At 38.4% G+C, this 12548-nt stretch overlaps 1 protein-coding gene across 1 annotated transcript in view; it reads left to right on the forward strand.

Moving 5' to 3' along the window:
* The window catches only part of LOC124795577 (titin), a 529084-nt gene that overhangs the window by 422914 nt on the left and 93622 nt on the right, over positions 1-12548 (forward strand). The window contains exon 98 of the mRNA XM_047259648.1: positions 10753-10905. Coding sequence (XP_047115604.1) covers positions 10753-10905 — 153 coding nt within the window. The remainder of the gene's footprint in view (positions 1-10752; positions 10906-12548) is intronic.

The following is a 12548-nucleotide window of genomic DNA, read 5'->3' on the forward strand; positions in this document are numbered from 1 at the left end:
GTTTTTATTTCTTCTCCATGGATTTTAATTCCTACTCTGAATTTTTCTTTTGTTTCCTTTACAGATTGAATAAAATCGGGGATAGGCTACAACCTTGTATCACTCCCTTCTCAAACACTGCTTCCCTTTCATGCCCCTTGACTCTTATAACTGCCGTCTGGTTTCTGTACAAATTGTAAATAGTCTTTTGCTCCCTATATTTTACCCGTGCCACCTTCAGAATTTGAAAGAGGGTATTTCATTGTCAAAAGCTTTCTCTAAGTCTACAAATGCTAGAAATGTAGGTTTGCCATTCTGTAATCTATCTTCTAAGATAAGTTGCAGGGTCAATATTGCCTCACATGTTCCAACATTTCTACGGAATCCAAACCGATCTTCCCCAAGGTCGGCTTCTACCAGTTTGTCCATTTGTCTGTAAAGAATTCGCGTTAGTATTTTGCAACCATGACTTATTAAACTGATAGTTCGGTAATTTTCACATCTGTCAACACCTGCTTCTTTGGGATTGGAATTATTATATTCTTCTTGAAGTCTGAGGATATTTCGCCTGTCTCATACATCTTGCTCACCACATGGTAGAGTTTCGTTGGGGCTGGCTCTCCCAAGGCTGTCAGTAATTCTTATGGAATGTTGTCTACTCCCAGGGCCTTGTTTCGGCTTAGGTCTTTCAGTGCTCTGTCAAACTCTTCACGCAGTATCATATCTCCCATTTCATCTTCATCTACATCCTCTTCCATTTCCATAATATTGTCCTCAAGTACATCGCCCTTGTGTAGGCCCTCTACATACTCCTTCCAACTTTCGGCTGGGTTCCATCTGAGCTCTTGATATTCATACAAGTGGTTCTCTTTTCTCCAAAGGTCTCTTTAATTTTCCCGTAGGCAGTGTCTATCTTACCTCTAGTGAGATATGCCTATACATCCTACATTTATCCTCTAGCCATCCCTGCTTCACCGTTTTGCACTTCCTGTCAATCTCATTTCTGAAATGTTTGTATTCCTTTTTGCTTACATCATTAACTGCATTTTTATATTTTTTCCTTACCTCAATTAAATTGAATATATCTTCTGTTACCCAAGGATTTCTGCTAGCCCTCGTCTTTTTACCTACTTGATCCTCTGCTGCCTTCACTATTTCGTCCCTCAAAGCTACCCATTCTTCTTCCACTGTATTTCTTTCCCCCATTCCTGTCAATCATTCGCTAATGCTTTTCCTGAAACTCTCTACAACCTCTGGTAACTAAGTTTATCCAGGTCCCATCTCCTTAAATTCCCACCTTTTTGGAGTTTCTTCAGTTTTAATCTACAGTTCATAACCAATAGATTGTGGCCAGAGTCCACATCTGCCCCTGGAAATGTCTTACAATTTAAAACTTGGTTACTAAAGCTCTGTCTTACTATTATATTATCTATCTAAAACCTTCCAGTATCTCCAGGCTTCTTCCATGTATACAACATTCTTTAATGATTCTTGAACCAAGTATTAGCTATGATTAAGTTATGCTCTGTGCAAAATTCAACCAGGTGGCTTACTCTTTCATTTCTTACCCCCATTCCATATTCACCTACTATGTTTCCTTCTCTTCCTACTATCGAATTCCAGTCACGCATGACTATTAAATTTTCGTCTCCCTTCACTATCTGAATAATTTCTTTTGTCTCATCATACATTTCATCAATCTCTTCATCATCTGCAGAGCTAGTTGGCATATAAACTTGTACTACTTTGGGAGGTGTGGGTTTCATGTCTATCTTCGCCACAATAATGCGTTCATTATGTTGTTTGTAGTAGCTTACCTGCACTTCTATTTTTTTTATTGATTATTAAACCTACTCCTGCATTACTCGTATTTGATTTTGTATTTATAACCCTGTATTCACCTGACCAGAAGCCTTGTTCCTCCTGCCACCAAACTTCACTAATTTCCACTACATCTAACTTTAACCTATCCATTTCCCTTTTTAAATTTTCTAACCTACCTGTCCGATTAAGGGATCTGACATTCCACACTCCGATCCGTAGAATGCCAGTTTTCTTTCTCCTGATAATGATGTCCTCCTGAGTAGTCCCCACCCGCACCCGGAGATCCAAATGGGGGACTATGTTACCTCCGGAACATTCTACCCAAGAGGACACCATCATCATTTAACCATACAGTAAAGCTGCACGCCCTCAGTAAAAATTACGGCTGTAGTTTCCCCTTGCTTTCAGCCGTTCGCAATACTAGCACAGCAAGGCTGTTTTGGTTAGTGTTACAAGGCCAGATCCATCAATCATCCAGACTGGTGCCCCTGCAACTACTGAAAAGCCTGCTGCCTCTCTTCAGGAACCACCCATAGGTCTGGCCTCTCATCAGATACGGTACGGCTATATGTGTCGTTGAGGCATGCAAGCCTCCCACCAATGGCAATGTCCATGGTTCATGGGGGGTATAATGAAAAAAAATATAGTATGCTATGAGTATAATATGAATGAGTCACAGCTGGAATTGATCAGTTCATACAAACACCTAGTAGTAACACTTTGCAGGGATATCAGATAGGCTCAGTTGTGGGTAAAGCAGGATTTCATTTATTGGTAGGATACTGGGGAAGTGCAAGCAGTCTACAAAGGAGATTGCTTACAGATTACTTGTGTGACCAGTTCTAGAATATTGCTCAAGTTTGTGGGAGCCTTACCAAATAAGACCAATAGGGCGTATTGAATGTATACAGAGAAGGGCAGCACAAATGGTCACATGTTTGTTTGATCCATGAGAGAGTGTCACAGAGATACTGAAAGAACTGTACTGGGAGATCTTTGAAGAAAGATATAACCTATCCTGAGAAAACTTTAAATGCTGACTCTGTGAATATAGTACGACCTCCAATGTATTGCTCAAATAGGGATTGTGAGGATGAGATTAGGCTAATTGCAGCATGCACAGAGGCATTCAGACAGTTATTCTTCCTGCACTCCATACGTGAATGGCACTGGAGGAAACCCTAATAAGTGGTGCAATGGGATGTACCCTCTGCTAGTATAGACATAGATGTAGAGGTAGAAAGTCGTATATGCTTGTACAGCCTTGTGTTTCTCCTTTAACCATTCCTGTTTCTGGTTGTATGCCATCTGTCAATGACATTTTTTCAAATGTCCAAATTCGCAAATTCAAGTCCCAGTCCGCTACACAGTTTTAATCTGCAAGGAACTTTCAAATCGGTGCACACTCTGCTGCAGAGTGAAAACTAATAATTACAATATAATATAGTTATCCTATGTTGATGATGGTCAAAGTAGAGAGGTTATAAAGTGTAGACTGGCAATGGGAAGGAAAGCATTTCTGAAGAAGAGAAACTTGTTAACATCAATTATAGATTTAAGTGTCAGGAAGTCTTTTCTGAAAGTATTTGTATGGAGTGTAGCCATGCACATAAGTGGAACATGGACAATAAACAGTTTAGACAAGAAGAGAATAGAACCTGTTGACATGTGGTGCTACAGAAGAATGCTGAAGATTAGATGGGTAGATCATGTCACAAATGAGGAGGTACTGACTAGAATTGGGGAGAAGAGGAATTTGTGGCTCAAATTGACTACAAGAAGGGATTGGTTGGTAGGATGTGTTCTGAGGCATCAGGGCATCGCCAATTTAGTGTTGGAGGGAAGCGTGGATTGCAAAAATTATAGTGGGAGACCAAGAGATAAATACAATAAGCAGATTCAGAAGGATGTAGGTCGCCGTAGTTACTCAGAGCTGCACAGCATGGAGAGCTTCAAACTAGTCTTTGGAGTAAAGACCAAAACAACAACATGTCTTCTTCACTATTTAATCTGTCAAAGATACTCATGCATCTTCTGGTGCATTTCCTTAACTTATTTCTGTTAATCATTATCTAATGCTTAGTTTGGATCTCTCAATAACCTGAACTGTTTTCAACTTGACCAATTCCCATACCCTTAATTTTTCTGCAAATTCTTCATGTCAGTATGCATTTCATAACTAATTGATTGCCACCATTGTCCAGATTTGCTCCTGAAAATATATACCAGTTTAAAATTTGGTTTCTAAACCTCTGCCTTACCATTCTGTTACCTATTGGGAAACTTAAGCAGTCAACAGTTCTCTCTCATGTAAACAATGCTCTTTTATGATTCTTAAATCAAGTGTTAACATTGATTAAACTGAATTCTGTCAAAACTGTTTCCCATCCCACCCACTATCATTACATGGTCCTCTTTTGTAAAGTCCTTACATAAAGCCCCTAAGTTGTCTATCACATGACTTAATCCTGCATGTGTCTTGAAGATACCGGTGGCCTGGTACACTGCCCCCGAACTTTCCTGTAACTGAGGGCCTACACCTCGCCCATGGCAACTACCTAGAAGCAGCACTTTCTTCTTCCTAACACTTTGTACACTCATAGGCTTCTTGGCCTCAGTAGAAGTGTGCTGCACATTTTCTGCTCCTTGTTCTACCTGAGGCTCTTCTCCACTTAACTCTGGCAGTAGTAGTTACCTGTTTTTGGTGTTGATGATAAAACTGTCAGATCACGTTCTCTTTCTTCCTATCCCCCTACCAGCTGCCAGTTCTCTCCTCCCCCCTATCTCCTTTGATCCTTATCAGTTCCTTCCTTGCTTCCTCCAACTGTGCCTGAAGGGCACAGATTTTTTCTTTCCTGTTCCCCAATCAAAATGTTCCTACTGCATACTCTGCAGTTCCAGGAGAGAGCCTCTTCTGTTCTCCCAACATTTTCCCCACTGTCTCCCCACTCCAGTGAAAATAGTTCCTCCAAGATTGGCAACAAATCCCTCTACTCACTACTCTATAACAGCACCCACATTTCTCACTCATGGTCAGTCTCAAAAGAATAATTAAGTTTAAAGAATGCTTTAAATTTGTCAAGGGCATGAGATTGGCTGTATGTAAACAAAAAATGACACAGAGGTCTTATGTGTGGTTGTTGTTTTTGTACTGATCTAGAGATACACTGAAAGAAGAATGAATTAGTAATTATTTTGCTTTTAGAGAATGTACATATCAAGCATGTTTTTAAATGTTTATAACTTGGAAAATTTAGGCCTAGATCACGTCTATCTAACTAATAAACAATATGAAATGTGTTAGTTACTATGATTTAGAAACATTTAATTATAATTTTATTGTGACAATAGACACTGATGAAACTAGTAACTTTTTTTTTAAATGAATTTTACACTGTCAAGAAAACTTGAATAGAATTTTTTGTGTTTATGTCACACGCAATTTCGGGTTATATCGCGATTATTGGGACTGCAGATAACACAAAGTTTTTTCAAGAACAAGCTCTGCTGTGACACTAATACTCAGTTGTGTGACAAGAATGGACACGACAGCAAGTACACGAAACAAATAAATTTAAATTCGACACTATTTCTTCTTAAATAAGTTTTTTTAGCAGACAAAGAAATTACCTGTGATCTCACTCGGGGGCCATCATGAATACCTGTGGGTCGGGGAAGTGATGATGGTGGTGATGATGATTTGGATCTTTCGATGGAGTACTCAGGAGGATGTTGTCATAAGAAAAAGCAAATCTAGTGTTCTATAGGCCAGAAGACAGGAATGTTCAATCACTTAATTAATTAGGTAGGATAGAGAACTTTGAAAGATAAAGTGGATAGACTACAGTGAGATACAATAGGAATTCATCAAGTGCAGTGACAGGAAAATCATCATTTATGGTCAGATAGGTTCAGGAATATTAACACAAAATCAAGTAGAGTTAACTTAGGAATTGGTCTAATAATGATTAAGAAAATAGGAAGCAGGTGAACTACTAGAAAGAAAATAGTCAATGAATTATTGTAGCCAATCTGGACACAAAGCCAAGACCCACCACAGCAGTACAAGTGAATATGGCTACCAGTTCTGTAGATGATGAACAGTTGAAACTGTTTGCCATTCTGCAAGCATTAGAGCATATGCGCCGACATCGTGGCACGAAATTCATCATCTGCTCCGATTCCCAAAGTGCTCTACACGCTCTTCAACAAATGTACCCAGCAGATCGGATGGTGCAAGAGGTGCAGGACGCACTCCTGCTCTTGCAACAGCAGGGTAAGGATGTGATTTTCTGCTGGGTTCCAGGGCACATAGGGATTCCTGGAAATGAACTTGCAGATGCGGCTGCCAAGGAGGCTTGCTCCATCCCACCTCCTGCTTGCTGTTCCGTCCCCCTGCAGGCCATTATGTCTTTCGTGACTCGGAAGGTCATGCGTTGGTGGGAGGCTCAGTGGCTGGACGTGAGGGATAATAAGTTGCGAGCGGTGAAGGATTCTGTCCGACCGTGGCTCACCTCCTTCCGACAACGACGCGCTGAGGAAGTAGCCCTTACACGGCTTAGAATAGGACATTGTCCTTTGACACATGGTTTTCTGTTACGTCATGAGGAGCCACCAACGTGTCAGACATGTGGGACACAGTTGTCGATACGGCATATTTTAACTGAGTGTGTTTTATATGCAGGTTTGAGGGAAGATTTCAGTTTCCCACCAGACCTACCCTCTCTTTTAACTAATAATGAGGCGAGTGTCACTAGAGTTTTACGTTTTTGTGTGATGTCTGGCCTTCTTCCCAAAATATTGGGATTGAAGTCTTAATGTGCTGTCCAGTGGTTTGGTCACCCGTTATTTGTAAGTGGTCACTCAGCCACCGTTACTTATTTTTCCCTGTTTGTCCTGCTATTTTATTTTTAGTTTTATCTCCCTGTTTTGATGTGCTGTGTCCAATCTTGCAATTTGAACAATACCACTTCTCTCACGATTCGGCTCTGAATTGAACTTTTGGGAACGGGCGCTGATAACCTCGCTGTTGTGCGCCCTAAAACACTAATCATCATCATCATCATCATCATTGAAAAATGTATGATAAGGCGAAAGAAATTATGCTGTTCATTAAGGGATACAAAAATGTATTTTTTATGGCAAACTGGAATTTGGTAGTATGAGAAGGAAGACCAGGAAAAATACCAGGAGCACATAGACTGAGGGAAGGAATTGAAAGGGGAGACACCTGGTAGACTTTTGCAAAAAGCATAATTTCATAATTTAAAGAACTTGGTATGAGAGTCATGAAAGACAGTTTTGTTGTGTGAAAGAGACATGGACACATTACAAAGTTTTAGGTGGATTATAAAATGGTGGGTGGAGAATTTGGGGATGTGTTTCAAACTGCAAAACATGTCCACAGACAAATGTGGACTCTGACCATCGTTATTTATGAACTTCAGATTAAACCTGGAGAAATAGCAGAAACAGTAGGAACTTAAGGAGATGGTACATGGACAAATTGAAAGACAAATGGTTGTTGAGATTTTCCAAGTTAGCATTAGGCAACAATTGTCTGAAACAGGGGAATACAATAGAACATGAATAGGGAATTATGAGAGATGAAATAGCAAAGGATGAAATAGGAAAATGACAAGGCCCAGAAGAAATTGTGGAAAACCCATGATATATTGATTTTTGTTGATGAAAGGAGGAAATAAAGCAGGCTAAATGAAATACAGATGTCTAAAAAATGATACTGGCAGAAAGTGGAAAATGGCAGATCAGGGGTGGCCAGAGCAGAAACACAATTCTATGGGAACATGCACAATTATGGGAAAGATAGATGCTGTGTATAGGAAAATGAAAAAAAATGCCTTTACAAGAAAGAGGTGCAGCTGAATGAATGTCAAGAGCTTGTGTGGGAAGCCAACACTAAACAAGGAAAGGTGAACTAAAAGTGGAAGTAATACACAGAAGGGTTATACAAAGGAAAAGAACATGAAGACAAAATTACAGAAATGGAAGAGGCATTAGTTGAAGATGAAGTGGGAGACATCATACTGCGAGAAAAAATTGACAGATCACTGAAAGACCTTAGTAGAAACAAGGCATCTGGATTGAATGAGCTTCTTTCAGAATTTTTAATATCCTTATGACAACTAAACATGATGAAACTGTTCCATCTGGTATGCAGGATATGTGAGACCCAAAAAAGACCCTTACACTTCAAGACAGATGCAATAGTTTCAGTACCAAAAATGGAAGATGCTGAGTGTTTCCAAAACATCAAGTAAATTATCATGGTTGCAAAGTATTAGCTCTCATTGTCTACAGAACAACAGAATGACTGGTGGCAGTCAAACTGAGGAGGATCAAATTTGATTCTACAGTGCATCTCAGAAAATAGATTGAAAAAAGGCTAATCCTTATTTGTAGATTTAGAAAGAAGATTTTGCCAATTTTTGAATGAATACATTTGTTGAAAGGCAGTAGGGATAAAATACAGGGAAATGTAATATACAACTTGTACAAAAACCAGGCTACAGTTATGACAATTGAAGGATACAAAATGGTGCCAGTAGTTGACAAGACAGTGAGACAGAGCTGTAGCCTGTCCCTCATGTTATTCAGTATGTATACAGAACAAGCAGTAAAAGAAGAGCAAAAGAAACTTTGAAGTGCTATTAAAGTTTAAATAGAAGAAACAAGAAATAAAGAGAAATTGTAAGCTTTAAACATCTAATATTAATCTGAAGAGAATAAGTTTTGTTTCTGGGAGGATGTGTGTGGAGTGTAGTCTTGATGGAAGTGAATCATGGACAGAAACAATACTGAAAGGAAGAGAGTAGATATTTTTTCAAAAGTCTAGAATAACAATTAAGATTATGAGTAATGCAGGGGTGCAGCATTGAGTCAGGGAGGGAAGATCTCTATAACACTCTGTGACTAAAAGAAGGATAAGTTGATAAGACACATCCAGAGACATCAAGACATGATCAATTTAGTAATTGGGTGGGGGAGTGTGTGGTAAAAATTACAGAGTAAGACAAAAGCTTGACAACAGTAAGCATGTTCAAATGGATGTAGGATGCGGTATGTATGCTTGTGGTAGATAGAGTAACGTGTTTGGACTGAATACTACAACAGCTAAAAAATAGTTTTCTGCAGGGAGTCTCAGTTCTCTCTTCTCTTCTTGATCTGATGTCCAAAGGATACATAAGATTCACAAAGACTAAAATAATTATGAAATAATATGAAATGAAGTGCTTGTGATCTAAGTTCTGTAATGTACTGTATCAGACATGAATATGTATTGTCAAGAGCGTACAATACACGATAGTCTGTATTCAGGTGCATGAGAAGTGAAGTTAATGTATCTTTTAGCCAAATATCTCTTTTTTCCAGTTTTGCATGATTTCCTAATTTCACTTAAACTAAATGCCAAGAAAATTCATTTGGTGCCCCTTCCTAACTGAGCTCTGTGTTGACAATGTAGGGAAGGATAGCTTGCTCCTTACTGTAAAGATGAGACATTAAGTTACAGACATACACAATTAAAAGACACTTACACAAAGATTTCAGCCACAGCCTTCATCAACAAAAGAGAGACACACTCCATTCATACACACAAGCAAGCACACTTCACACACACACACACATAACCACTAACTCCAGCAGTTCCAGCCAGAATGCAACATAACACCCTTCATTTCAATGGCTGCATCACTACCCAAGCTGTCTGGATCCACCCCTCCACCACCAGCTTTTCTGAACTGTGCATATAGGAGCTATCCTTACAACACATTCTCCGCTCCTGTAACTGTCATACTGTCCCCACACCCTCCTCCCAAAAATTTCAACCCCTCTGTCCTATCATCTCCTCCTCATTCTCATCCCCCATGCACTTTGTTTGCTACCCTCTGCCTATGCACTTACTTGTCTTTCACTACTCCTCTCCTTTTTCGACCCTATTTTCCCCTCCTACCTGTCCCACAACCTCATATTAGCCTTTCTGATTTGCTTAAGTAACCCAGGATGTAATTCTAGCATTTTTGAATGCAGCAGGAGGCACACAGCCAAGTGCAACTAGAATTCCACTGTAAATCTCAATCACATTTTGTTATTGTGAGGGAACAACTCACCAGCATTGTGAAGCTACTCCAACTGCCTTACACTCCATATTTAACTCTGCTCTACTTCTTTTCTGGACATTTGAACAAAGGAATATAAAAGAATTATTAAGGTAGTGCAAGTGGTTTTGTCAGGATGCATGAATATCTATGAAGTTTCACCTTCCAGGGTGTATATAAAGATAGAAAAATATGCTGATTGTGTATGGATGCAGGAGGCTCATATCTTGAAAAGAGTAACCCAACGTACAAATAAATTTTCCTTTTTATGACTTCTATCCCAATATCTATTGGATAAATCCTGTATGTCTATTCCTATAATGAGTGTAGTCATTTATTTTCTAGTTGTCTTTTCATGGTCCATGACTTTATTTTTTCATTTTCTATGTGGTTTATAGTCCAGATCCGTATGTGCAGTGCATTCATTTTTCTTGGAAAGGTGTAAATGAGACATTAGGCTAAACAGTGCTATTTATTTTATACTATTGCATATACTGTATGTGTCAGAAAGATTTCTAAACCATTTATTTACATATTGAATATACAGATAACAAGACTGATGAATTGATCTCTCTGGTTTTCTTGGCGGATTGATTAATATGAGCTTTCAGATGTTCATCTGAGTTGTCTTTTTTACTTTCTGCCCAATATTTAGAAACTGTCCTAACCATCTTCTTCAGGTGCTGCAAGTTTTGCTATTATGTGAGCTCATTGCCTGCACTCCAATATTGATGATTGTTTTAGTATTATGATATGCATCAAATATATCTTTAATGCCTATTTATCACAATCATAAAGATATTAATGACTTGTATGTATCCTCTCCTTTTAGATATGAATAACCCAGACTGGTGGTTTGTTAAAAAACATCTCACAGAAGAGAAAGGATGGGTTCCAGCTCAACTTCTAATGGATGAAATTAGGTACACAACATTTGTTCAGAAAGTAATCCAGCAAAAAATTGACCAGCTTCCTGTTTTTGAAAGTAAGTGTTTTGGTCTCTGTCTTTTTGTACATGAATTTAGCTATTTAATATAAGATGTAATAATTTTGAAATCAGTATAATCAGTTCTGTTGTTGGTTGATGTTGTGACAGAATGTCTTGAATGTTTGTATTTGTTTGTGTCTACATCTTATGGCAGATTGTATTAACAAATTTGTAGATCCTAAAAAACTTTCACTTCAAGAAACTGTTGCGATAAATCTGTATTAAGGAAAAAGTAGGCTGCATTTAAAATCATACAAACCTTTAAGTGAAATTTGCTGATCATACATGGAAAGGTGTCTTCTGCGGCACTACGTCTGGATCTCAGAAGATCATTTTTCTGTAAAACTTTTTCTGTTATGGAAATGGAACACTGCAACTGTGATGAATAAAAGTTTCCAAAAATTACAGCAACCAGTTGCCTTTTGTGATTCTTCAATCTGTATTTTCCGTGACTAGTTTTGAATCACCTAATGCCGCTATTTCAAGTTCTTTGACTCTTACAACGGCAGTCTGGATTCTCTACAAATTGTAGATAACCTCCTTCTACCTGTATTTTATACCTGCTCCTTCAGGAGTTCAGAGAAAATATTAAGGTCAACATTATCAAAAGCTTTCTTTAAATCTATAAATGCTATAAACATACATTAACCTTTATTCAGTCTGTCTTCTAAGTTGTAGGATCTTACTGTCTCACATGATCCTACAGTTCTATGGATACCAAACAGATCTTTCTCAGAGTCAGCTTCTACCAGCTGCTTTTCTTCTGTAAGTAATTTCTGGTGTATTTTGCAACCAAGACTTGTTAAACTGGCAGTTCAGTAATATTCAAACCTCAGCATCTGCCTTCTTTGGGACTGGGATTATTAGACTACATAATTATTATTACAGTCTGAGGATGTTGTACCTGTCTCATATACTTTGGATACCAGGTGGAATAGTTTTATCATGGTTGGTTCTCACAAGAATCTCAACAATTCTGAGGTAATGAGATTCCTCCAGGTGCCTTGCTCCCTCTTTGGTCTTTGCTTGTTCCCTCATATTTTTCTTACAGTACCATTTGTGTTTCTATATTTGCATTACTGGTTGTCATAAAGAGCCAATTCCAAATGTTTGTTTTCACTCTGATATGAAGACTATAGTACATCAAAAATTTAGAATTTATTATTTCTATGGGTGATGTTAACATCTTGTATCAGGGCTTCTGAAAGTCATACTCACCTCTCCTAAAGTCATTCTGTTACCCACCCAACCTGCAAAACATTCCTCTTAAAGAATGATGAAAGGTAGCTGAAGCCCTGGTAGAGGATGTTAACATTGCTCATAGAAATAATAAATTCTAATTTCTGAAGTACCATATTTTCCATGTCAGAGTAAAACAAATATTTGGAATTAACTCTTAATAATAACCAGTCATACAAATATAGGAACATGAATGGTACTGTAAGAAACATATGAGAGAACAAGCAAAGACCTAAGTGGGAGCAAGGGACCTGGAGTAGAGACATTACCTGCAAATTATTTAAATCCTTGGGAGGACCAACCATGACAAAACTATTCCACCTGGTATGCAAAATATATGAGACAGGTAAAACACCCTCAGACTGTAACATAATAATGTAGTGTAGTAATCCCAGTCCCAA

Source organism: Schistocerca piceifrons, chromosome 4 (genome assembly GCF_021461385.2).
Source record: "Schistocerca piceifrons isolate TAMUIC-IGC-003096 chromosome 4, iqSchPice1.1, whole genome shotgun sequence".
In the NCBI taxonomy this organism is placed as follows: domain Eukaryota; kingdom Metazoa; phylum Arthropoda; class Insecta; order Orthoptera; family Acrididae; genus Schistocerca; species Schistocerca piceifrons.